We start from the raw sequence: 26,606 nt of genomic DNA, 5'->3' as shown, positions 1-26,606 counted from the left end.
GATTCCGCCACCTCTGTGTGGTAATGAGCGGTAGGTAGAAGTCTGGGGGTGTTCCTGAGCGCAGGGTGCGGATTCCGCCACCTCTGTGTGGTAATGAGCGGTAGGTAGAAGTCTGGGGGTGTTCCTGAGCGCAGGGTACGGATTCCGCCACCTCGGTGTGGTTATGAGCGGTAGGTAGAAGTCTGGGGGTGTTCCTGAGCGCAGGGTAAGGATTCCGCCACTTCTGTGTGGTAATGAGCAGTAGGTAGAAGTCTGGGGGTGTTCCTGAGCGCAGGGTATGGATTCCGCCACCTCTGTGTGGTAATGAGCGGTAGGTAGAAGTCTGGGGGTGTTCCTGAGCGCAGGGTACGGATTCCGCCACCTCGGTGTGGTAATGAGCGGTAGGTAGAAGTCTGGGGATGTTACTGAGCGCAGGGTATGGATTCTGCCACATTTCTGTGGTAATGAGCGGTAGGTAGAGCTCTGGGGATGTTCCTGAGCGCAGGGTACGGATTCCGCCACCTCGGTGTGGTAATGAGCGGTAGGTAGAAGTCTGGGGATGTTCCTGAGCGCAGGGTACGGATTCCGCCACCTCTGTGTGGTAATGAGCGGTAGGTAGAAGTCTGGGGATGTTCCTGAGCGCAGGGTATGGATTCTGCCACCTCTGTGTGGTAATGAGCGGTAGGTAGAAGTCTGGGGATGTTCCTGAGTGCGGGGTACGGATTCCGCCACCTCTGTGTGGTAATGAGCGGTAGGTAGAAGTCTGGGGATGTTCCTGAGCGCAGGGTATGGATTCCGCCACATCTGTGTGGTAATGAGCGGTAGGTAGAAGTCTGGGGATGTTCCTGAGCGCAGGGTACGGATTCCGCCACCTCTGTGTGGTAATGAGCGGTAGGTAGAACTCTGGGGATGTTCCTGAGCGCAGGGTACGGATTCCGCCCCCTCTGTGTGGTAATGAGCGGTAGGTAGAAGTCTGGGGGTGTTCCTGAGCGTGGGGTACGGATTCCTCCCCCTCTGTGTGGTAATGAGCGGTAGGTAGAAGTCTGGGGATGTTTATGAGCACAGGGTACGGATTCCGCCACCTCTGTGTGGTAATGAGCGGTAGGTAGAAGTCTGGGGATGTTTATGAGCCCGGGGTACAAATATTGGCGTCTCCAACTTCAGGCGTTCCCTGATCATGCTTTTACAGACTATAGTAATAATATGGAGAGATACTGGGAGTAATGGTGGAATTATGCATGTTTATACGAGGTCACTCCCCGGTAGCTGCCTCACATGCTTAGTACATGGGTAACTAGACATGTCTGATACAGAACATAGCAATATTGTGCGACGCTCCCTGGGCTTCCCGCGTTGTGTGACGCTCCCCTTGGGTTCCCGCGTTGTGTGACGCTCCCCTTGGGTTCCCGCGTTGTGTGACGCTCCCCTTGGGTTCCCGCGTTGTGTGACGCTCCCCTTGGGTTCCCGCGTTGTGTGACGATAAATAAGAATTGTTGAGACCTAGATGGAGTCTAATGTTGTCTTTGGTTTATGCTATTACCCTCCAATGTAGCCACAGTTGATAAACATTGGGGTTGATTCAATTCTCTGACAGTTGAATAGCGCTGGGAATTAGCTCCCGGTGCTATTCAATACAGCGCCAAGTGACAATTTGTTGGGAATTCTTCTCTCACCCCCGGGGGATGCGAGAGGAAATCCGACAAAAGTGCTGCTGCGCGGCCGGCGCGAGGCTGATTCTGTCGGGAATCAGCATTGCGGCGGAGTGTAAAGTTGGAGACTGCCCGTTCTCCCGACAAATCAACATGTTAAGTCCGGGAGAACGGGCCTTCACCGACTTAACTAGAGCTGAATTGAATAGCGACGGGAGCTAATTCCCGGCGCTATTCAACTGTCAGAGAATTGAATCGACCCCATTGTGCTTCGTATTTGTGCCGTGTAAAGTTTGTGGGAAGCTTCTTTGTGTTTCTTGGTCATTCGTTTGTTTTGTTGGTTACGTTGGCAGAAGTAAAAAAAAAAAATTGTTAACGGCACATCGTTCACACCGGCATCGCAAGTTTTCCTTTGTGAAGTGCGCAGGAAACCTTGTGATGTCCGCACTGTGGCCAATATGTGCGCAGGGGAGGACATAGCTTTGAATTGACCCCACCCACCGCATCCTCACCAAGATTGTGCTGTGTTCCATCGCACTTCATATTAGGAAATGTCGCCCACTAACATCCACACTCCACCGTACTGCGCTGCAACCTCCTGAGTTCCTGTCCTTCATCTCTCTATTGTTTTCCCATCTAGGTCATGACGACAGAGGGCACGGGTCGGAGGGTGCTGGTGGAAGACAAGTTGCCGCACATCTTTGGATTCACGCTTCTTGGGGACTACGTGTACTGGACGGACTGGCAGAGGCGCAGCATAGAGCGGGTCCACAAGCACAGCGGCGAGCGTGAGGTCATCATAGACCAACTGCCGGACCTGATGGGACTGAAAGCCACCAATATCTACCGGATATCAGGTGAGCTGTCCCTGTCTGGCAGAGAGCTCCATTCCGTGTGCCCGGTGCCTTTACCGTGGCAGTGCGGGGATGCGGCACACCGGCCTGCATTGTTATATAAGATGTAACGCTTCTGAGCAGAATAGACGCTAATGCAGCTTCTCTATCTCTCTATAAAGGGACCAATGCCTGCGCGGATGACAATGGCGGCTGCAGTCACCTGTGTCTATACCGGCCCCAAGGGCCGCGCTGCGCTTGTCCCATAGGGCTGGAGCTGATCAACGACATGAAAACCTGTATCGTGCCGGAGGCCTTCCTCCTGTTCTCGCGCAGGGCAGACATTCGCCGCATCTCCCTGGAAACCAACAATAATAATGTCGCCATCCCCCTCACCGGGGTGAAGGAAGCGTCCGCTCTAGATTTTGATGTGACAGACAACAGGATCTACTGGACAGACATCAGCTTAAAGGTATGACTGTCCGGCCCAGTTCCATACGCCAATCGGCCTAGAGCCACCCTCTGGCATCACACCTCCCCCCTAATATGTCTCTCCCCCACTTTGGCAGACGATCAGCCGCGCGTTCATGAACGGAAGCGCCCTGGAACACGTGGTACAGTTTGGACTGGATTATCCGGAAGGCATGGCTGTAGACTGGCTGGGGAAAAACCTGTATTGGGCAGACACTGGCACCAATCGTATTGAAGTTTCCAAGCTGGATGGACTGCATCGGCAGATCCTGGTGTGGAAAGACCTAGACAGCCCTCGGGCCCTCGCCCTGGACCCAGCAGACGGGTGAGTGACCTGCAAGTGTTAGTGGTATCAGCAATGCAATGGCTGACCAGCACGTAGCAAACCACAGTCATGCATGCAGCAAAGAACGTACGTTATTTTATTTGTACACATCTTTTTGTATATGTGCATTTGTGTGCTACATTCGTGCCTTTTTTTGCTACGCTACCTGAGTAAAGCCCCAGAATACTGTCTCTGAGGACAGTCCCTGATAAGTCTCTATATTGTCTGTACATGTTACTGCTCCCCCTTGTGTCCTGCATGTGCGACAGCGCTATAGATAGGGCAGTACTATACCTGTACAGTCTTCTCCCTGTGCTGGGCTGACTGCTCCCTCAGCGAGGGATTTCTAGTCCACCTCCATGGTTTTATGTGGTGTGTTTCGCGTGTAGGGGTGGAAATTCTTATCTTCTATCACATCTGCCGGGAGTACATTGTGTGTCTGATGTTTAGAAGTGTCGGCATTATTCTGTCCTGGGAAGGAAATGGAGAATTCATTTACAAAAAAAAAGAAGTACAACTGTTCCGTATTTTTGCCGGAGCTCAGTAGCCCTTTGTGTCCTCCTCTGTTCACTGCAACAAAGGGACACTAATCCAGGCAGCCTTCTGGTCTGGTATCAATAATTGCCCTCGATGGGAACACAAACCTGAAATATTATCTGTCCATTTAGCCAGATAGACCTAGATTGTTCTCCGTTCTCTCCTTTCCCTTCTCGCGTAATCTAGGTCAGTGCAGAGGAGCCATCCGAAGGGGGGTGGGGTGTCTTTGGCGTAAAAAGCACTCTGAGGCTACAAATAAGGCAGCCAGTCTAACTAGGCTGGTAGTATACACGCTGCGTCCACGCTGAAGGCACTACGTAACAGTCATGATGTTGCGCGTTTGTATATTTCTCTATCGTCCTAGTGGATGCTGGGGTTCCTGAAAGGACCATGGGGAATAGCGGCTCCGCAGGAGACAGGGCACAAAAAGTAAAGCTTTAGGATCAGGTGGTGTGCACTGGCACCTCCCCCTATGACCCTCCTCCAAGCCTCAGTTAGATTTTTGTGCCCGGCCGAGAAGGGTGCAATCTAGGTGGCTCTCCTAAAGAGCTGCTTAGAAAAGTTTTAGCTTAGGTTTTTTATTTTACAGTGAGTCCTGCTGGCAACAGGATCACTGCAACGAGGGACTTAGGGGAGAAGAAGTGAACTCACCTGCGTGCAGGATGGATTGGCTTCTTTGGCTACTGGACATTAGCTCCAGAGGGACGATCACAGGTACAGCCTGGATGGTCACCGGAGCCTCGCCGCCGGCCCCCTTGCAGATGCTGAAACGAGAAGAGGTCCAGAATCGGCGGCAGAAGACTCCTCAGTCTTCTTAAGGTAGCGCACAGCACTGCAGCTGTGCGCCATTTCCTCTCAGCACACTTCACACGGCAGTCACTGAGGGTGCAGGGCGCTGGGAGGGGGGCGCCCTGGGAGGCAAATGAAAACCTTTTTTGGCTAAAAATACCTCACATATAGCCTCCGGGGGCTATATGGAGATATTTAACCCCTGCCAGAATCCATTAAAGAGCGGGAGACGAGCCCGCCGAAAAAGGGGCGGGGCCTATCTTCTCAGCACACAGCGCCATTTTCCCTCACAGAAAGGCTGGAGGGAAGGCTCCCAGGCTCTCCCCTGCACTGCACTACAGAAACAGGGTTAAAACAGAGAGGGGGGGCACTAATTTGGCGTTAGAAATATATAAAAGATGCTATAAGGGAAAACACTTATATAAGGTTGTCCCTATATAATTATAGCGTTTTTGGTGTGTGCTGGCAAACTCTCCCTCTGTCTCTCCAAAGGGCTAGTGGGTCCTGTCCTCTATCAGAGCATTCCCTGTGTGTGTGCTGTGTGTCGGTACGTGTGTGTCGACATGTATGAGGACGATGTTGGTGAGGAGGCGGAGCAATTGCCTGTAATGGTGATGTCACTCTCTAGGGAGTCGACACCGGAATGGATGGCTTATTTAGGGAATTACGTGATAATGTCAACACGCTGCAAGGTCGGTTGACGACATGAGACGGCCGACAAACAATTAGTACCGGTCCAGACGTCTCAGAAACACCGTCAGGGGTTTTAAAACGCCCATTTACTTTAGTCGGTCGACGCAGACACAGACACGGACACTGAATCCAGGGTCGACGGTGAATAAACAAACGTATTCCTTATTAGGGCCACACGTTAAGGGCAATGAAGGAGGTGTTACATATTTCTGATACTACAAGTACCACAAAAGAGGGTATTATGTGGGATGTGAAAAAACTACCGTAGTTTTTCCTGAATCAGATAAATTAAATGAAGTGTGTGATGATGCGTGGGTTCCCCCCGATAGAAAATTATGGGCGGTATACCCTTTCCCGCCAGAAGTTAGGGCGCGTTGGGAAACACCCCTTAGGGTGGATAAGGCGCTCACACGCTTATCAAAACAAGTGGCGGTACCGTCTATAGATAGGGCCGTCCTAAAGGAGCCAGCTGACAGGAGGCTGGAAAATATCATAAAAAGTATATACACACATACTGGTGTTATACTGCGACCAGCGATCGCCTCAGCCTGGATGTGCAGAGCTGGGGTGGCTTGGTCGGATTCCCTGACTAAAAATATTGATACCCTTGACAGGGACAGTATTTTATTGACTATAGAGCATTTAAAGGATGCATTTTCTATATATGCGAGATGCACAGAGGGATATTTGCACTCTGGCATCAAGAGTAAGTGCGATGTCCATATCTGCCAGAAGATGTTTATGGACACGACAGTGGTCAGGTGATGCAGATTCCAAACGGCACAAAGGTGTATTGCCGTATAAAGGAAGAGGAGTTAGTTGGGGTCGGTCCATCGGACCTGGTGGCCACGGCAACTGCTGGAAAATCCACCGTTTTTACCCTAAGTCACATCTCTGCAGAAAAAGACACCGTCTTTTCAGCCTCAGTCCTTTCGTCCCTATAAGAGTCATATCTGCCCAGGGATAGTGGAAAGGGAAGAAGACTGCAGCAGGCAGCCCATTCCCAGGAACAGAAGCGTTCCACCGCTTCTGCCAAGCTCTCAGCATGACGCTGGGACCGTACAGGACCCCTGGATCCTACATGTAGTATCCCAGGGGTACAGATTGGAATGTCGAGACGTTTCCCCTTCGCAGGCTCCTGAAGTCTGGTTTACCAAGGTCTCCCTCCGACAAGGAGGCAGTATGGGAAACAATTCACAAGCTGTATTCCCAGCAGGTGATAATCAAATTACCCCTCCTACAACAAGAAAAGGGGTATTATTCCACATTATATTGTGGTACTGAAGCCAGAAGGCTAGGTGAGACCTATTCTAAATCTAAAAAATTTGAACACTTACAAAGGTTCAAATCAAGATGGAGTCACTCAGAGCAGTGATAACGAACCAGGAAGAAGGGGACTATATAGTGTCCCGAGACATCAGGGATGCTTACCTCCATGTCCAAAATTTGCCCTTCTCACTAAGGGTACCTCAGGTTCGTGGTACAGAACTGTCACTATCAGTTTCAGACGCTGCCGTTTGGATTGTCCACGGCACCCCGGGTCTTTACCAAGGTAATGGCCGAAATGATGATTCTTCTTCGAAGAAAAGGCGTCTTAATTATCCCTTACTTGGACGATCTCCTGATAAGGGCAAAGTCCAGGGAACAGTTGGAGGTCGGAGTAGCACTATCTCGGATACTGCTACAACAACACGGGTGGATTCTAAATATTCCAAAATCACAGCTGATCCCGACGACAAGTCTGCTGTGCCTAGGGATGATTCTGGACACAGTCCAGAAAAAGGTGTTTCTCCCGGAAGAGAAAGCCAGGGAGTTATCCGAGCTAGTCAGGAACCTCCTAAAATCAGTGCATCATTGCACAAGGGTCCTGGTAAAGATGGTGACTTCCTACGAAGCAATTCCATTCGGCAGATTTCACGCAAGAATTTTTCAGTGGGATCTGCTGGACAAATGGTCCGGATCGCATCTTCAGATGCATCAGCGGATAACCCTATATCCAAGGACAAGGGTGTCTCTCCTGTGGTGGTTACAGAGTGCTCATCTTCTAGAGGGCCGCAGATTCGGCATTCAGGATTGGATGCTGGTGACCACGGAGGCCAGCCCGAGAGGCTGGGGAGCAGTCACACAAGGAAAAAATTTCCAGGGAGTGTGATCAAGTCTGGAGACTTTTCTCCACATAAATATACTGGAGCTAAGGGTAAATTTATAATACTCTAAGCTTAGCAAGACCTCTGCTTCAAGGTCAGCCGGTATTGATCCAGTGGGAAAAACATCACGGCAGTCGCCCACGTAAATAGACAGGGCGGCACAAGAAGCAGGAGGGCAATGGCAAAAACTGCAAGGACTTTTCGCTGGGCGGAAAATCATGTGATAGCACTGTCAGCAGTGTTTCATTCCGGGAATGGAAACTGGGAAGCAGACTTCCTCAGCAGGCACGACCTCCACCCGGCAGAATGGAAACTTCATCGGGAAGTTTTTCCACATGATTGTAAACCGTTGGGAAATACCAAAGGTGGACATGATGGCGTCCCGTCTGAACAAAAAACGGGACAGGTATTGCGCCAGGTTAAGAGACCCTCAGGCAATAGCTGTGGACGTTCTGGTAACACCATGGATGTACCAGTCGGTGTATGTGTTCCATCCTCTGCTTCTCATACCTAAGGTACTGAGACTTATAAGACGTAGAGGAGTAAGAACTATACTCATGGCTCCGGATTGGCCAAGAAGGATTTGGTACCCGGAACTTCAAGAGATGCTCACAGAGGACTTGTGGCCTCTGCCGCTAAGAAGGGACTTGTTTCAGCAAGTACCATGTCTGTTCCAAGACTTACCGCAGCTGCGTTTGACGGCATGGCGGTGGAACGCCGGATCCTAAGGGAAAAAGGCATTCCGGAAGAGGTCATTCCTACCCTGGTCAAAGCCAGAAAGGAGGTGACCGCACAACATTATCACCACATGTGGCAAAAATATGTTGCGTGGTGTGAGGCCAGAAAGGCCCCACGAAGAAATTTCAACTCGGTCGATTCCTGCATTTCCTGCAAACGGGAGTGTCTATGGGCCTCAAATTGGGGTCCATTAAGGTTCAAATTTCGGCCCTGTCGATTTTCTTCCAGAAAGAAGTGGCTTCAGTTCCTGAAGTCCAGAAGTTTGTCAAGGGAGTATTGCATATACAACCCCCTTTTGTGCCTCCAGTGGCACTGTGGGATCTCAACGTAGTTCTGGGATTCCTCAAATCACATTGGTTTAAAACCAGTCAAATCTGTGGATTTGAAGCATCTCACATGAAAAGTGACCATGCTCTTGGCCCTGGCCTGGACCAGGCGAGTGTCAAATTGGTGGTTTTTTTCTCAAAAAAGCCCATATCTGTTTGTCCATTTGGACAGGGCAGAGCTGCGGACTCGTCCCCAGTTCTCTCCCTAAGGTGGTGTCAGTGTTTCACCTGAACCAGCTTATTTTGGTGCCTTGCGCCTACTAGGGACTTGGAGGACTCCAGGTTGCTAGATGTTGTCAGGGCCCTGTAAATATAGGTTCCAGGACGGCTGGAGTCAGGAAAACTGACTTGCTGTTATCCTGTATGCACCCAACAAACTGGGTGCTCCTGCTTCTAAGCAGACTATTGCTAGTTGGATGTGTAATACAATTCAGCTTGCACATTCTGTGGCAGGCCTGCCACAGCCAAAATATGTAAATGCCCATTCCACAAGGAAGGTGGGCTTATCTTGGGCGGCTGCCCGAGGGGTCTCGGCTTTACAACTTTGCCGAGCGGCTATTTAGTCAGGGGCAAACACGTTGGTAAAATCCTACAAATTTGATACCCTGGCTAAGGAGGACCTGGAGTTCTCTCATTCGGTGCTGCAGAGTCATCCGCACTCTCCCGCCCGTTTGGGAGCTTTGGTATTATCCCCATGGTCCTTTCAGGAACCCCAGCATCCACTAGGACGATAGAGAAAATAAGAATTTACTTACCGATAATTCTATTTCTCGGAGTCCGTAGTGGATGCTGGGCGCCCATCCCAAGTGCGGATTATCTGCAATACTTGTACATAGTTACAAAAATCGGGTTATTATTGTTGTGAGCCATCTTTTCAGAGGCTCCGCTGTTATCATACTGTTAACTGGGTTCAGATCACAGGTTGTACAGTGTGATTGGTGTGGCTGGTATGAGTCTTACCCGGGATTCAAAATCCTTCCTTATTGTGTACGCTCGTCCGGGCACAGTATCCTAACTGAGGCTTGGAGGAGGGTCATAGGGGGAGGAGCCAGTGCACACCACCTGATCCTAAAGCTTTACTTTTTGTGCCCTGTCTCCTGCGGAGCCGCTATTCCCCATGGTCCTTTCAGGAACCCCAGCATCCACTACGGACTCCGAGAAATAGAATTATCGGTAAGTAAATTCTTATTTTAAATGGTGTTCTCGGCAGCTTGTCGCTGTAATTCCGCTCTGCTAATGACTAGTGATTTTTCCTGTGTAGGTTTATGTACTGGACGGAGTGGGGCGGGAAGCCCAAGATAGACCGAGCCACTATGGACGGGAGCGAACGCATCACCTTGGTGCCCAACGTGGGGCGCGCCAATGGGCTGACCATAGACTATGCGGAGCGGAGACTGTACTGGACAGATCTAGACACCAATCTCATCGAATCGTCCAACATGCTGGGTGAGTGAGGCCTTGTACTGGTGTAACGTCACCGCGGCCTGCAAACGCTTACGGTAACAAATCCATTCTAATTCTACTACATGTACTTTACATTCTTATCTACCTAGAATGTGAGGTTGTGGTTATTTTCTGTAGTATGGCAGTGTGTATGGGCATCATAACTTGTGCGTCCGCTCCATCACGGCTAGTTACTCATTGCGTGCTACCTTCACTGCCTGTGGGGTCGTTCATTAAATGTGTTTCAGCAAAATGTTGTTCTTGAAATGTTTACAAATTCGAAAAAAGGAATATGGTGCGTTTTATTATTGTTTTAATTAATGAGCAACTTATGTTTATAACACTTATCTATGTGCCATGTAAGGAAATAACCATGACTGGCACAGTAACATAAGGGTTATCACACGTCCTGGGCAGATGAGGGCTGGCACAGGGGTACAGATTAGGGGAGCGTGTAAGTCTGCAGGCTGAGGGACGGAGGCGGCTGAGGAAGAGGCGGCTTTGTGCACACAGGATCAGTTACTTAAAACACCATGTTAAACATTTCCCCCTGCAGATAAATCCTTTTTAATGCAAATGAACTTGGAGCGGCGCTTGGCACCTATCCACAAGCCGCTGACTTCCTGAATAGAAACATTCCTGACACGGGGAGCAGACTGCGGATCAGTCACCTGCAGTAACGGAGCTGGCTCCGGGCCCTGCACACAGCTGGCTCCTGAGCAGCTCCATTCACCACACAGCCTTCCCATATCACTGACCACTTATGCCGCACGCACCCAGAGCAGAGAGGAACCCTGCCAGCACCGCACATCCTTCCCATAACACTGACCACTTACACCCCACACACCCAGAGCAGAGAGGAACCCTGCCAGCACCGCACATCCTTCCCATAACACTGACCACTTACACTGCACACACCCAGAGCAGAGAGGAACCCTGCCAGCACCGCACATCTTTCCCATAACACTGACCACTTACACCCCACACACCCAGAGCAGAGAGGAACCCTGCCAGCACCGCACAGCCTTCCCATATCACTGACCACTTACACTGCACACACCCAGAGCAGAGAGGAACCCTGCCAGCACCGCACATCTTTCCCATAACACTGACCACTTACACCCCACACACCCAGAGCAGAGAGGAACCCTGCCAGCACCGCACATCCTTCCCATAACACTGACCACTTACACTGCACACACCCAGAGCAGAGAGGAACCCTGCCAGCACCGCACATCTTTCCCATAACACTGACCACTTACACCGCACACACCCAGAGCAGAGAGGAACCCTGCCAGCACCGCACATCCTTCCCATAACACTGACCACTTACACTGCACACACCCAGAGCAGAGAGGAACCCTGCCAGCACCGCACATCCTTCCCATAACACTGACCACTTACACTGCACACCCAGAGCAGAGAGGAACCCTGCCAGCACCGCACATCCTTTCCCATAACACTGACCACTTACACTGCACACCCAGAGCAGAGAGGAACCCTGCCAGCACCGCACATCCTTCCCATAACACTGACCACTTACACTGCACACACCCAGAGCAGAGAGGAACCCTGCCAGCACCGCACATCCTTCCCATAACACTGACCACTTACACTGCACACCCAGAGCAGAGAGGAACCCTGCCAGCACCGCACATCCTTCCCATAACACTGACCACTTACACTGCACACACCCAGAGCAGAGAGGAACCCTGCCAGCACCGCACAGCCTTCCCATATCACTGACCACTTACACTGCACACACCCAGAGCAGAGAGGAACCCTGCCAGCACCGCACATCCTTCCCATAACACTGACCACTTACACCCCACACACCCAGAGCAGAGAGGAACCCTGCCAGCACCACACATCCTTTCCATAACACTGACCACCTTCCCATAACACGGCACCAGCGGCCGTTTACAGTCGGACTTTCTAAGCAAACATTGAGTTCCTCGAAATGTATGGTTGCGCACCTTTCTGCGCACATTAGTGGATCCACACCGCGGCCAGTGAAAGTCTCAGTAGGACACAACGTACAGATGCAGTAGCGCCTGCAACAAAACTGCTGCCGTGTCCTCTTCTAAATCAGGCCCAGAAGAAGAATTGCTGCAGAGATCAGTGTAGATCTAACCATCCTGTAACCATCGCGAATCGCGACTGATGGTTGCGATGGTGAGCCGAGGCTGCGGCGCTCAGATGCAGCGGTCGGATCCTCTGTAAATGCCGTCTATCTCCTACAGTCCCTCCTGCTGCATTAGAATGTGAATTAGCGGGAATTACACAGCTGCTTTCTTGTAGCTGTGCAATTCCATACAAACGTGAAATGGGCCCTTGGTACGGATACAGCTGTTACTTGTAGTTCCACAATGATTGGAGATCAGATTATCTGGCACTGCATCATAGTACTGTAGCGTGTGTGATAACTATTCTACTAAACACATGGTCTTTATGGTCATTTACAGGACAAGACCGCAACGTCATCGCTGATGACCTTCCGCACCCGTTTGGTTTGACCCAGTTTCAGGACTTTATTTACTGGACTGACTGGAGCCGGCGTAGCATCGAGCGAGCTAACAAAACCAGCGGGCAGAACCGGACCATAATCCAAGGCCACCTAGACTATGTCATGGACATCTTAGTGTTCCACTCCTCCCGTCAATCTGGCTGGAACGAATGTGCGTCTAGCAACGGCCACTGCTCTCACCTGTGCCTAGCCACGCCGGTCAGCGGTTACACCTGTGGCTGTCCAGTCCACTTCTCCCTGAATCCGGATAACAAGACCTGCAGTGGTAAGTAGAGGAGGGATTGTGAGACGGCTTCCTGGTGCGCAGTAGCCGCCAACGTTTAATCTTCTCGCCGTGTCTGTCTCAGCCCCCAGCGCCTTCCTGCTCTTCAGCCAAAAAAATGCCGTCAACCGGATGGTAATTGATGAGCAACAGTCCCCAGACATCATCCTTCCGATTCACAACCTGCGCAACGTACGGGCGATTGACTACGACCCTTTGGAGAAGCACCTGTATTGGATAGATTCCCGGCAGAGCATCCGTAGAGCATTGGAAGATGGCAGCCAGGTGAGACGGCTTGGGGTTTTTAACCTATTATATTCATCTCCCTTTAAAGCCAACTATTTTTTATAAATTATCGTTTCCGTGCGCATTAATAGGATACCAGAAGCAAGCAGATTGGTTTGTAAAATGGTATCTTATTACGATTATGCGGAGAACACTTATTGGCTGGCGGCTGTTACTTTGAGACTCTGATCCCAGTTATGTGCTGAGTGAGAATCCTACCCACCTACTGTTATCCACCAATAAAAAATGGGCGTGCCCCCATAGGAGGCGGAATAGTAAGGAAGGAGATTGTGCTGTCAAAGCGATGGTTTGGGACAAGTATGAAAGCAGGAGGGGTGATCATAACAAGGCTGCAATAAATAGGGAGAGGGACCTCATTAGAAAACAGTGGGGCGAGTAGAGCATTATAAAGGAGAGAGATAAGAGATTATTGTGTGAGACAGCCAGGCTAATTCACTGAGAGACACAATTGCCAAGGTGACCTCACATGTGACCGCTTCGGCAGCTCAGGAGCAGATCCATGACTCTGAGAGCTGATTTATGATCACTTTGATCTTAAGATCATTTAAATGATACCGAATTGATAGAATTGAATAGATTATTAGCGTTTATATAGCGGCAGCATACTGCATTAATCACAATCTACAATTATTTTGTGTATTCTCTTCCAAGCTCGGTAACGATCACTTCTTTAGGGTCCTCGACTCTCTTCTGGGTTGTCTCGACTCTTGCAGTGTCGGCATTGTCCGACTACTGTGCCACGCGTTTAATAGAGACGAAAATGCGTCATGCTGGACTGATACTTCATAATAATAATAAGGCACGGGGCAGCCATGTGTGATCTTACAGGTCTCTTCTGGGTGTAAGGGATGCAGGGGTATATGTAGCTGGTGGTTGCTCTTTCCCTGTGCAGCGCGTTTCTGTAATCTCGTCCCCCCCCCCTCCTGTCTCTCACAGAATGTGACCGTGGTGTCCAATGCAAACACCAACCAGAACTTTGACATGCAGCCGTACGACATGAGTTTAGACATCTACAGCCGCTTCATCTACTGGACCTGTGAGGCCACCAACGTCATCAACGTCACCCGCATGGACGGAAGTGCGATCGGTGTGGTCCTGAAGGGGGAGCAGGACCGGCCCAGAGCCATCCTAGTGAACCCGGAAAGAGGGTGAGTTGGACTGAGCAAGCTTGGATTATGGGGGACTGGGTAATAGGGGTCTGTATGAGCTTTAACCTGGATCTCAGAAGTTCTGCTAAAGTTATTTCTTCTTCGGGTTCCATAGGGGGCCCACAGGGAATACCATGGTGTTGTAGGTGGTGGTAAAGGACCGGTTCAGTCACAATGTGCCCCTGTTTTGGCCCTATAACCCTGTTGAATAATTTCATGTCTGACCATTGGGGGACACCGATGATCAAAATCCCTTGTTTCTCCTTTTCAGATACATGTACTTCACTAATGTACAGGAACGTTCAGCCAAGATAGAGAGGGCCGCTCTGGATGGGACGGAGCGCGAGGTTCTCTTCTTCACCGGTCTCAGCAAGCCCATCGCTCTCGCTCTAGACAACAAAATGGGGAAACTGTTCTGGGCTGACTCTGACTTGAGGCGGATAGAGAGCAGTGATCTTTCTGGTAAGGACAATGTGACGGCACAAAGAATGGGTCGTCATTAATGATCTTACCCAGCTGCTCTTGGTGACTGATAGAATTGGAGCTTCGTACGCAGCAAGTCACCACCCCTTACTCATTATACAGTTTACGTCCGTGGTCTTAATTCTGCTCCATACCCATCTATACGGCACAGGCTGTATGTGTAGGAACAAGCTTAGTGACCAGCTGGCATAAACCATTTACGTGTGAACGTTTCAGTGCAGTTCCGTACAATAAGAGGCCTCCTGTCTGCAGGTGGGAACCGCGTGGTGCTGGAAGACTCCAATGTGCTGCAGCCGGTCGGACTCACGGTGTTCGGAAATCACCTGTACTGGATCGACAGACAGCAGCAGATGATTGAACGCATCGCGAAAACTGGGCGCGAGGGGCGCACGAAAATCCAGGCCCGCATCCCCTTCCTGACGGACATCCACGCAGTGACGGAGCTGAACACGCAGGAATACAGTAAGTGCCCGTCATCCCCTGCAGTCTCCCAATTATGAGCTGCCCTCATTACGCAGAGGGAGGCTACGTTGCTTTCCTAGTGCACGTTGCAGACAGGCACCGGTTCTGTAATTAATCCCAAAGTAATTTTAGATTCACTCAGTCTTGTGTTTTGTTTTATTCAGACGTTTTATTGAACAATGAGGAAACTGAATGCTAATATTCTTCCCAATGATACTGTGTATAATCGCCAACTTGGGCCCCATAGGACGGTGCACAAAAATTGTCAGATGACGTCTGGTACGCCATTGAAATGGGGACTCACCCCCAACGCGCGCCCCCCACCTTACCTCACCCCCCCCCCCCCCCTCACCTGCAGGGGCAAGATAATTGAATCGACTCCATAATGTATGGTATGAGCAGGCAATTAGATATCTAGGGCTCTGTATGCGTCTGACTTGTAATATACTAGAAGCTGGACCATGTGATCTCTCCCCTGTTTCAGAGGATCACCCGTGCTCTCAGGAGAATGGCGGCTGTTCCCACATCTGCATTGTGAAAGGAGATGGAACGACGCGCTGCTCCTGCCCCGTGCATCTAGTTCTCCTGCAAGATGAGCTGTCCTGTGGCGGTAAGGAAGGGGATGGGGGGGGGGGGGGCGGAACAGAGACTGGTCACGTGTCACTGCAGTCGTGGTACCATGTGGCTTTTGTACACCTGGCGGTGTAGCCACAATGGTTTCCTCTGAGACCACTGTCTGGTCATTGTGTGTGGCTCATTGAGTCTTTTACTATATAGTATCTCCCCTTATTATTGTAACCTGGTTCCAGGTCATCCACAGAATATAGGAATTCTTCACCAGTCAATAGAATCGCAGAATGTTTCCTTGTCTGTAGTAAGAACCAGGTCGAGCATTTACAGACATATTATTACTTTGCGGCTGCTAGCGGTTATTATTTGTATTAACCAGTCCTTACGAGGAATAGCTACGTTCCATGTGGGAACTTGATGCACGGCTGAGCGCTTATGTCCTGCTCTGTGATGACGCTATAGCGTTTGGTCCGGCCTCCCCTCTGACCCCCGTCACCTGCCCCTGGTTGGCTGGGGTGCCTGTGGTCTGTGTAAGACTGTCCGAGCCAACAGGTAACTATGCACGTGGGGATATCAAAGGCTGCAGTGGACGCGTTTTGCAACCTGATCCGCTTCTGTTTCTAGATATTAAACTTGCGCTGTTCTTGGTGTTTTGATTTCTGATCTAGATAAACACAGTGTGGGTGAGAGATTGGGTGCTGGAGTCGCACGTTATAATTAGGAATGCACTCTACAGCAGTCAGTTCCAGGCACCCGGCGTTACATCTTGCTTCTTCTCTTGCAGAGCCGCCCACCTGCTCCCCGCAGCACTTCACCTGCTACACGGGCGAGGTAGACTGCATTCCCGCTGAGTGGCGGTGTGACGGCTTCACCGAGTGTGTGGACCACAGCGACGAGCAGAACTGCCCCATGTGCTCAGATACACAGTACCAGTGCGCCAGCGGGCAGTGCATAGACTCCTCCCTGAGGTGTAACGGTGACGCCAACTGCCAGGATAAGTCTGACGAGAAGAGCTGCAATGGTACGTACTTCCGCTGTGCGGGCCGGTCAGCCTGGAGCACTCGGCCTGTATGGGTTTTGGTCTCCTGGGCACATGGGGGAGTGCTGCTACATCAATGACATAATGCTCTCTCCTCAGATATCTGTGCTTCGGACCACTTTCACTGCGGCAACGGGCAGTGCGTCGGCAAACTGCGGCAATGTGACCATACCAGGGACTGCAGTGACGGCTCCAGTGACCTGGGCTGCTGTAAGTCGCTGCTTATCGGTGGATGCGTCGTATAATGCTGCAGTCAGCTGTGTGGGCGACCGATCTAACGCTTGTGCCCTCCCTTTATAGACACCACGGAAGAGCCGCCGCCCCCGTCAACCAACACCATCGGCTCCATAATCGGCGTCATCCTCACTGTGATAGTTGTGGGGGGCGTGTACTTTGTCTGCCAGCGGGTGCTATGTCGCAGAATGAAGGGTGATGGCGAGACCATGGCTAACGATTACGTGGTACACGGGCCGGCCTCTGTGCCCCTGGGATACGTCCCCCACCCCAGCTCTCTCACCGGATCATTACCAGGTGAATATGGTGCTTGCTATGTTCTCTCCGGTCTCTCTCAGTGCCTGTCGTGTATTGTTACCCGTTCTCTCCCCCACATGAACAGATTAAACCCCCAGCTCTTACACGTATGTGGTGTCTGCTGTTGCCCTTTGTTGTAGCTTTTGTGTCCCTTTAATCCATTGTGTGGGGCATGGAGTCGGGTTTCTTCTGAAGGATATTGTGCAAAAGATCAGACAAGTCTCTCCTGTTCCCGGGCCGCACATATCCTGCTGCGGTGTTCCTCTGCCCCCCACCGCCGCTCGTTACTCTGGTGTCATTGTAGCAGAGGACATCGCTCATCATCCGTCTCTTTCTCACTCTGCAGGGATGTCACGTGGCAAGTCTGTCATCAGCTCGCTCAGCATTATGGGTGGCAGCAGCGGACCGCCGTATGATCGCGCGCATGTGACCGGCGCCTCATCCAGCAGTTCCTCCAGCACAAAAGGGACCTATTTCCCACCGGTGAGTTGTCGGGAGCTGATGTCTCCCCCCTTTCCCCCTTTCTGTCGTGGCATCGCCCGTCCAGCCTTTTCTTACCATTTATTTATTTCAATTTTAGATATTAAACCCTCCGCCATCCCCTGCCACAGAACGTTCACATTACACCATGGAGTTGGGTTATTCCTCGAACAGTCCATCCACACACAGATCATACAGGTACGGCCCTACTCTGTTACTCCGTCCCACGGGTAACAATATCTGGGACGTCATTGCTGGGAGCGTTTCTCTGCTTTGGCCGTATGAGGCGTCGCACCAGTATTTGTGCAGTCCTTTAATTACCGTCTGTTTTTTTGTTTCTGTTTCAGCTACAGACCCTACAGCTACCGTCACTTTGCTCCTCCCACCACCCCGTGCAGTACGGACGTGTGCGACAGCGACTACACACCCAGCCACCGCCTTGCGTCAGCCACCGGGAAAGGCTACACCAGTGATCTCAACTACGACTCGGAACCAGTCCCCCCTCCCCCCACCCCACGGAGCCAGTACCTGTCTGCCGAGGAGAGCTGCCCCCCTTCTCCTTACACAGAACGCAGCTACTCCCATCATCTGTATCCCCCGCCCCCCTCACCTTGCACAGACTCCTCTTGAGAGCCCTTACTTGTGTTTTACAACAAACCCTGTGGAGCGGGGGTCCTTGGAGACCGCCAGCCTTTTTTACGTTTTTTTATTTTATTTTTATTTCATGTACAGTTTTATTTGTTTTAAGAGGACCTTCCCTCGGAGACAAGCTAAAGAGGGATCAGTCCATGAACATATCTGTACATAGATAAAAGGATATTTATATAAATATATATATTATTATTATTAATTTTTTTTATAGCCCTTTCCTTCATCCACCATTATACTAGTGCCATACAGAAAACACTGCTCCTTTCCCCGGACAGCCACCGTTTTGTATAATAGATTCCGGCTCCGTCATTGTATTGTAAAATATTTAAAGTTTTTTTGAAGGGGGGGGTCTAGGGGGGGGTCTTAAAATCTATTTTTGCAAACTGATCACACGAAATGCCTTAAATTGACCAGCTGCCGGGGATGCGAAGAATCGTAATGCTAAATACCCAAGTGATTATTGAGAGAGCAGAGGGGAGGGCGCCCTGAGCCCAAACACTATATACGGATCATCAGACGTACCTAGTAGCGCAGAACTGTTTTTGTATTTTTTTTTTTGTGTGGAATTTTTACCCCCATTTACTTGCGGAGGTGCCAGGGCGTCATAGGAATTGCAGCAGCACAGAATAACTGGGAGATACAGTGCAGGAAATCTTCCAGGGCCTCTGTAACAGCGGATATAGATCTGTGTGCTGCAGCAACACTGGTTGCGTTCGGTGCTAAGCGACAGATCGCACCGCCGCCGTTTCACATAAGCTTTTATTTGCAATCTGTTTTTAGCTCATTTCTATCCGTTAATCTTAATTTATATTGAGCTTTTATTATATTTCAGCCGCAACGTCCTCTGGTCTTTGCCTATATACCTGCTGTATCTTCTGCTCTCTCCTTTTCTGTCTGATACCACTAATCAGAATGTGCTGGAAGAAACCACTAAACCAGTTGCTGGGGGGGTTGTCGGGGAGGGGTCAACAAGACGGCTGGTACACTCTGGTCACTTTGCTTGCGACGGAAGTTACTTGGTTTTGTGCGTTACCTTCATCCACCGCAGGCTTCTCCTGTCTGGCAGCTGAAGACTTTGACCTCTGATACATTTCTACTTTATCAAACTGCGAGTGACAAGTGTTTTTATACCGCCTATGATGTATATATACTGTATTGTATTTATAAACACAATGTATCATTCTCTTCCTTTTTTTTTTTTTTTTTTTTGCCTCATTTTTATATATCATATATATCCTTGCAGTATGTTTTATACAGTCACCACTGTACAGGGTTCCAACGAGGTGCCTGCTTACCTTGGGAAGGGGGTGGGGGTGTGCATTACCCCCCAATACGGATAGTGCGCAGCTATCCTAAATCTGCACGCTCTCTTCTAGGGATAACTCCAATACGTTTAGAGACTTTGGTGACGTTCGCAGTAATTCGAGCCTGGTCTTGGCTATATACAGATGGAGCCATCTTTATCTTGCCCTTTAATAAGATTGAGTCAGGGCAGTCGGACTTAATCCCCTGCTGTATTGTTCTTTCTGTATTGTATTGCAGCTTAGAACAGTAGGTGAAAGATCTAATAAACCATGGTGCGCATAGGTGCAGCAGAGAAGTCAAGATAAGTGTGGCTCCTTCTGTATGTAGTTCTGTGCTGGGGTGACCTGTAAGGGGCTTATAGTTTGTAACAGTCATCATCATTTACCAATACTTGTAATGAGATGGAACGTGTTTCCCGCAGCCTGTTACACTCCAGCTACAAACACTGATAAATATTTGACCGTTGGTTATAAAGTATCAGAAGATTATTCATGTTAACTTTATTTTATACATTTTTCACATTTTATTTTTAAATACTGAGGGGGAGCTGTATCAAACCCTTTAAAGAGTATAGACGTTACCCATCGCACACAATCAGCTGGTATTTATCAAGTACATTCTGACAGGTAGAAGCTCAAAGCTGACTAGTTTCTTTAGGTAACCTCTCTGCTCTGTCCAAGGTTTGATGCATTTCCCCCTAAAACTCCGGAAATACAGGGGACGAAGGCTCATTTTATGTCTCCGTTATGGGAGGTTGTGAACCTGATACAAACGTTCGTTTCTGAGGATTATTGCACCGGAACGGCGTGTCTTATACTGTATTAGTCACTAGCAACACGGGGGAATCTCTGTTCCTGTGGATAAATTGTTGTGGATGTCGGCGACTATAAAGTAAATGCGATTTGAGACACTTTTCGTGATTAACAAAAATAACTATCCTTTAATTATCTTATGTGCTTATTATGCCTTCCTATCGTCACGTTAGAATTACCGTTTGTTCTGTGAGGTACAGTGCTAGTGTAGCCGTGGACATTTACTTACTGCCACCTGGTTACGGCAGAGGGGGTTTTGTCGTTTTGGGAAGTCTGCAGAACTTTTACCTGCCTGTCCCCGTGTATCAAACGGTCTTTAATGTCAGGTATTGTTGGTGAGGAGTATCACGCGGAATATTGTGTGATAGAGCGGTATGGCCAGCCCTCACAAGTGTCTAGCCTTTCCGTAGACTGGGTCACGTCTTTCTGATGGAAACGCTCTCTGGACAGAGTGGATAGTGCAGCGCTTGTTAGGTATGTAATACCTATGGAAATGTTCTTTTTCCAGGAATGTCCAGCTAGATTTAGGATGATTTGTGGTCTAGCTGTACGGATAATATATGGCTGTAGGTATTGACTCCATTGTGTGTAATGTCACACACTTCCCGCAGAATGTCTGATCTGTAATTAATTGATCATTTTCAGTCTATTACATTACCCGGAACATTTATACGGGCTGAGACTGGCGACCGCTCGCTAGGAACCATCAACCCATAGTACGGTTTAGGTCTCTGCAATGTGACTATGGCCTGGCCCTCAGTAGGGTCACAGGACCCCTACCCCCACTGTCATACTCCGTCTGTGATCAGCGGGCACACATTACTGAATGTGACAATCCCCACGGATACGCTGTTAGTTTCCCTGGGTAAGTGGCTGTCCCCGCAGCACCAAACCTGTGTGACCGTTGTATCTGGCTTACAGCTTATATACGTTACTGTTCTATATCCTGCCGCTGGTACGACAGATCTGCAAAAGGATGTATCCAGGACTTATTCTATCGACCAACATTTGGTCAGCCCAGAGCCACTCGTTCATAGTTTTTCTTTTTATATATATATTTTTTGTAAAATATGGGCTTTACTTTGTAAGCTGTGTATAAAAAAAAAAAATGAATTACCTTGTATAAAGTTTCATTATTACTGTAAGCAGACTTGTAACAAAGAATTAATTTTTATAATAAAACAAAAGCTCAAAACATGAACAGTCTTCATCGCTTTATTTGTGTCTATATTTCTTCAGACCAGCCTCGTTACTAAGGGAATGTTCTTTCAGATGACGTACTAGCGTGACACGCCCTTCTGCGCTTACTACGATTTTCACTACTTTCGTTTTCCACCTCCCGCTTGCTTGCACGTCATGTCATCTGTCTGTCGACCCTTCACACTAGATTGTTAGCTCTTCAGAGCAGAGCCCTCTTTCGTCTTGTTATCTAAGCCCTCTTCTCGACACATTTCACTCGCAGCTCTCTCCTACTCAGCGACCATCTTTACACGCTTTTTCTCCTGCTTTTAAAGGCTCATCTCGATCTATGGCCGCCAGCCCCTAGGATGATTACTCCCTCGCTACTCACATCTTAGCTGTATTATGTAGTGAGAATTATGGTGCTCTTTGTTACCTGTACTCTATTTGTGTTATTTACTGTAATGCTGTTTTCTCTGACGTCCTAGTGGATGCTGGGACTCCGTAAGGACCATGGGGAATAGCGGCTCCGCAGGAGACAGGGCACAAGAATAAAAGCTTTAGGATCAGGTGGTGTGCACTGGCTCCTCCCCCTATGACCCTCCTCCAAGCCTCAGTTAGATTTTTGTGCCCGAACGAGAAGGGTGCAGGCTAGGTGGCTCTCCTGAGCTGCTTAGAATAAAAGTGTATTTTAGGTTTTTTATTTTCAGTGAGTCCTGCTGGCAACAGGCTCACTGCATCGTGGGACTAAGGGGAGAAGAAACGGACTCACCTGCGTGCAGAGTGGATTGGGTTTCTTAGGCTACTGGACATTAGCTCCAGAGGGACGATCACAGGTTCAGCCTGGATGGGTCCCGGAACCGCGCCGCCGGCCCCCTTACAGAGCCAGAAGAGCGAAGAGGTCCGGTGAAATCGGCGGCAGAAGACGATCCTGTCTTCAGACTAAGGTAGCGCACAGCACCGCAGCTGTGCGCCATTGCTCTCAGCACACTTCACACTCCGGTCACTGAGGGTGCAGGGCGCTGGGGGGGGAGCGCCCTGAGACGCAATAAAACGGATAATACCTTAGGTTGGCAAAAGAATACATCACATATAACTCTTGGGCTATATGGATGTATTTTAACCCCTGCCATTTTTACAGAAAAGAGCGGGAGATAAGGACGTCGTGAAGGGGCGGAGCCTATCTCCTCAGCACACAAGCGCCATTTTCCCTCACAGCTCCGCTGGAAGGACGGCTCCCTGACTCTCCCCTGCAGACTTGCTACAGAATCAGGGTAAAAAAGAGAAGGGGGGGCACTATTGGCAGCTAAAAATTATATAAACAGCAGCTATAAGGGAATAACACTTATATAAGGTTATCCCTGTATATATATATATAGCGCTTGGTGTGTGCTGGCAGACTCTCCCTCTGTCTCTCCAAAGGGCTAGTGGGGTCCTGTCCTCTATCAGAGCATTCCCGGTGTGTGTGTGCTGTGTGTCGGTACGTGTGTGTCGACATGTATGAGGAGGAAAATGATGTGGAGGCGGAGCAATTGCCTGGGTTAGTGATGTCACCCCCTAGGGAGTCGACACCTGACTGGATGATCGTATTTAAAGAATTAAGTGATAATGTCAGCACTTTGCAAAAAACGGTTGATGACATGAGACAGCCGGCAAATCAATTAGTGCCTGTCCAGGCGTCTCAGACACCGTCAGGGGCCCTAAAACGCCCGTTACCTCAGTGGGTCGACACAGACCCAGACACAGATACTGAGTCTAGTGTCGACGGTGAGGAGACAAACGTAATGTCCAGTAGGGCCACACGTTACATGATCACGGCAATGAAGGAGGCATTGAACATTTCTGACACTACAAGTACCACAAAGAAGGGTATTATGTGGGGTGTGAAAAAACTACCAATAGTTTTTCCTGAGTCAGATGAGTTAAATGAGGTGTGTGATAAAGCGTGGGGTTCCCCCGACAAAAAAACTGCTAATTTCTAAAAAATTATTGGCACTATATCCTTTCCCGTCAGAGGTTAGGACGCGTTGGGAAACACCCCCTAGGGTAGATAAGGCGCTCACACGTTTATCTAAACAAGTAGCGTTACCGTCTCCTGATACGGCCACCCTCAAAGAACCAGCAGATAGAAGGCTGGAAAATATCCTTAAAAGTATATACACACATACTGGTGTTATACTGCGACCAGCAATCGCTTCAGCCTGGATGTGCAGTGCTGGAGTCGCGTGGTCGGATTCCCTGACTGAAAATATTGATACCCTGGATAGGGACAATATACTGTTAACTATAGAGCATTTGAAGGATGCATTACTATATATGCGTGATGCACAGAGGGATATTTGCACCCTGGCATCAAGAGTAAGTGCTATGTCCATTTCTGCCAGAAGAGCGTTATGGACGCGACAGTGGTCAGGCGATGCGGATTCCAAACGACATATGGAAGTATTGCCGTATAAAGGGGAGGAGTTATTTGGGGCTGGTCTATCGGACCTGGTGGCCACGGCAACGGCTGGAAAATCCACCTTTTTACCCCAGGTCACTTCACATCAGCAGAAAAAGACACCGTCTTTTCAAACTCAGTCCTTTCGTTCCCATAAGTACAAGCGAGCTAAAGGCCATTCCTTTCTGCCCCGGGGCAGAGGAAGAGGAAAAAGACTGCACCATGCAGCCGCTTCCAAGGAGCAGAAGCCCTCCCCTGCTTCTGCCAAGTCTTCAGCATGACGCTGGGGCTTTCCAAGTAGACTCAGACATGGTGGGGGCCCGTCTCAAGAATTTCAACGCGCAGTGGGCTCACTCGCAAGTGGACCCCTGGATTCTACAGGTAGTATCGCAGGGGTACAAACTGGAATTCGAGGCGTTTCCCCCTCGCCGGTTCCTGAAGTCTGCTCTACCAAAGTCTCCCTCCGACAGGGAGGCAGTTTTGGAAGCCATTCACAAGCTGTATTCCCAGCAGGTGATAATCAAGGTACCCCTCCTACAACAGGGAAAGGGGTATTATTCCACGCTGTTTGTGGTACCGAAGCCGGACGGCTCGGTGAGACCAATTTTAAATCTGAAATCCTTGAACACTTACATAAAGAGGTTCAAATTCAAGATGGAATCACTCAGAGCGGTGATAGCAAACCTGGAAGAAGGGGACTATATGGTGTCTCTGGACATCAAAGATGCTTATCTCCACGTCCCAATCTACCCGTCTCACCAAGGGTACCTCAGGTTTGTAGTACAAAACTGTCATTATCAGTTTCAGACGCTGCCGTTTGGGTTGTCCACGGCACCTCGGGTCTTTACCAAGGTAATGGCCGAAATGATGATTCTTCTTCGAAGAAAAGGCATCTTAATTATCCCTTACTTGGACGATCTCCTGATAAGGGCAAGGTCCAGGGAACAGTTAGAAGTCGGAGTAGCACTATCTCAGGTAGTGTTACGTCAGCACGGGTGGATCCTAAATATTCCAAAATCGCAGCTGATTCCAACGACACGTCTACTGTTCCTAGGAATGTTTCTGGACACAGTCCAGAAAAAGGTGTTTCTCCCGGAGGAGAAGGCCAGGGAGTTATCCGAGCTAGTCAGGAACCTCCTAAAACCAGGCCAGGTGTCAGTGCATCAGTGCACGAGGGTCCTGGGAAAAATGGTGGCTTCTTACGAAGCGATTCCATTCGGAAGATTCCATGCAAGAACTTTTCAGTGGGATCTACTGGACAAATGGTCCGGATCGCATCTTCAGATGCATCAGCGGATAACCCTGTCGCCAAGGACAAGGGTGTCTCTTCTGTGGTGGCTGCAGAGTGCTCATCTACTAGAGGGCCGCAGATTTGGCATTCAGGATTGGATCCTGGTGACCACGGATGCAAGCCTGAGAGGCTGGGGAGCAGTCACACAGGGAAGAAATTTCCAGGGCTTGTGGTCAAGCATGGAAGTATCTCTTCATATAAACATTCTGGAACTAAGGGCCATTTACAATGCCCTAAGTCAAGCGAAACCCCTGCTTCAGGGTCAGGCGGTATTGATCCAATCGGACAACATCACGTCAGTCGCCCACGTAAACAGACAGGGCGGCACGAGAAGCAGGAGGGCAATGGCAGAAGCTGCAAGGATTCTTCGCTGGGCGGAAAATCATGTGATAGCACTGTCAGCAGTGTTCATTCCGGGAGTGGACAACTGGGAAGCAGACTTCCTCAGCAGACACGACCTCCACCCGGGAGAGTGGGGACTTCACCCAGAAGTCTTCCACCTGATAGTAAACCGTTGGGAAGAACCAAAGGTGGACATGATGGCGTCCCGTCTAAACAAAAAACTAGACAGATATTGCGCCAGGTCAAGGGACCCTCAGGCAATAGCGGTGGACGCTCTGGTAACGCCGTGGGTGTACCAGTCAGTGTATGTGTTCCCTCCTCTGCCTCTCATACCAAAAGTACTGAGAATCATAAGAAGGAGAGGAGTAAGAACTATACTCGTGGTTCCGGATTGGCCAAGAAGGACTTGGTACCCGGAACTTCAAGAGATGCTCACGGACGAACCGTGGCCTCTACCTCTCAGAAAGGACCTGCTCCAGCAGGGGCCTTGTCTGTTCCAAGACTTACCGCGGCTGCGTTTGACGGCATGGTGGTTGAACGCCGGATCCTGAGGGAAAAAGGCATTCCAGATGAAGTCATCCCTACCCTGGTCAAGGCCAGGAAGGACGTAACCGCAAAACATTATCACCGCATTTGGCAAAAATATGTTGCGTGGTGTGAGGCCAAGAAGGCCCCTACAGAGGAATTTCAACTGGGTCGTTTCCTCCATTTCCTGCAAACAGGACTATCTATGGGCCTAAAATTAGGGTCCATTAAGGTTCAAATTTCGGCCCTGTCGATTTTCTTCCGGAAAGAACTGGCTTCGCTGCCTGAAGTTCAGACATTTGTAAAAGGGGTACTGCATATAC

General features: G+C 49.7%; 1 protein-coding gene across 2 annotated transcripts in view; it reads left to right on the top strand.

Moving 5' to 3' along the window:
- The window catches only part of LRP6 (LDL receptor related protein 6), a 96,716-nt gene extending 75,009 nt beyond the window's left edge, over positions 1 to 21,707 (top strand). For both annotated transcript variants that reach the window (XM_063929264.1, XM_063929263.1), the window contains exons 8-23: positions 2,269 to 2,485; positions 2,644 to 2,933; positions 3,031 to 3,257; positions 9,749 to 9,933; positions 12,396 to 12,722; positions 12,805 to 13,004; positions 13,962 to 14,173; positions 14,445 to 14,635; positions 14,909 to 15,118; positions 15,603 to 15,728; positions 16,473 to 16,709; positions 16,827 to 16,937; positions 17,028 to 17,258; positions 17,605 to 17,741; positions 17,839 to 17,936; positions 18,086 to 21,707. In XM_063929264.1, the coding sequence (XP_063785334.1) occupies positions 2,269 to 2,485; positions 2,644 to 2,933; positions 3,031 to 3,257; positions 9,749 to 9,933; positions 12,396 to 12,722; positions 12,805 to 13,004; positions 13,962 to 14,173; positions 14,445 to 14,635; positions 14,909 to 15,118; positions 15,603 to 15,728; positions 16,473 to 16,709; positions 16,827 to 16,937; positions 17,028 to 17,258; positions 17,605 to 17,741; positions 17,839 to 17,936; positions 18,086 to 18,368 (3,282 nt within the window). In that variant the 3' untranslated portion in view covers positions 18,369 to 21,707. The remainder of the gene's footprint in view (positions 1 to 2,268; positions 2,486 to 2,643; positions 2,934 to 3,030; positions 3,258 to 9,748; positions 9,934 to 12,395; positions 12,723 to 12,804; positions 13,005 to 13,961; positions 14,174 to 14,444; positions 14,636 to 14,908; positions 15,119 to 15,602; positions 15,729 to 16,472; positions 16,710 to 16,826; positions 16,938 to 17,027; positions 17,259 to 17,604; positions 17,742 to 17,838; positions 17,937 to 18,085) is intronic.
- Positions 21,708 to 26,606: the final 4,899 nt, after the last annotated feature.

Source organism: Pseudophryne corroboree, chromosome 6 (genome assembly GCF_028390025.1).
Source record: "Pseudophryne corroboree isolate aPseCor3 chromosome 6, aPseCor3.hap2, whole genome shotgun sequence".
In the NCBI taxonomy this organism is placed as follows: domain Eukaryota; kingdom Metazoa; phylum Chordata; class Amphibia; order Anura; family Myobatrachidae; genus Pseudophryne; species Pseudophryne corroboree.
The sequence above is the reverse complement of the archived record's forward strand: the minus strand, read 5'-3'. Positions and strand labels throughout refer to the sequence as shown.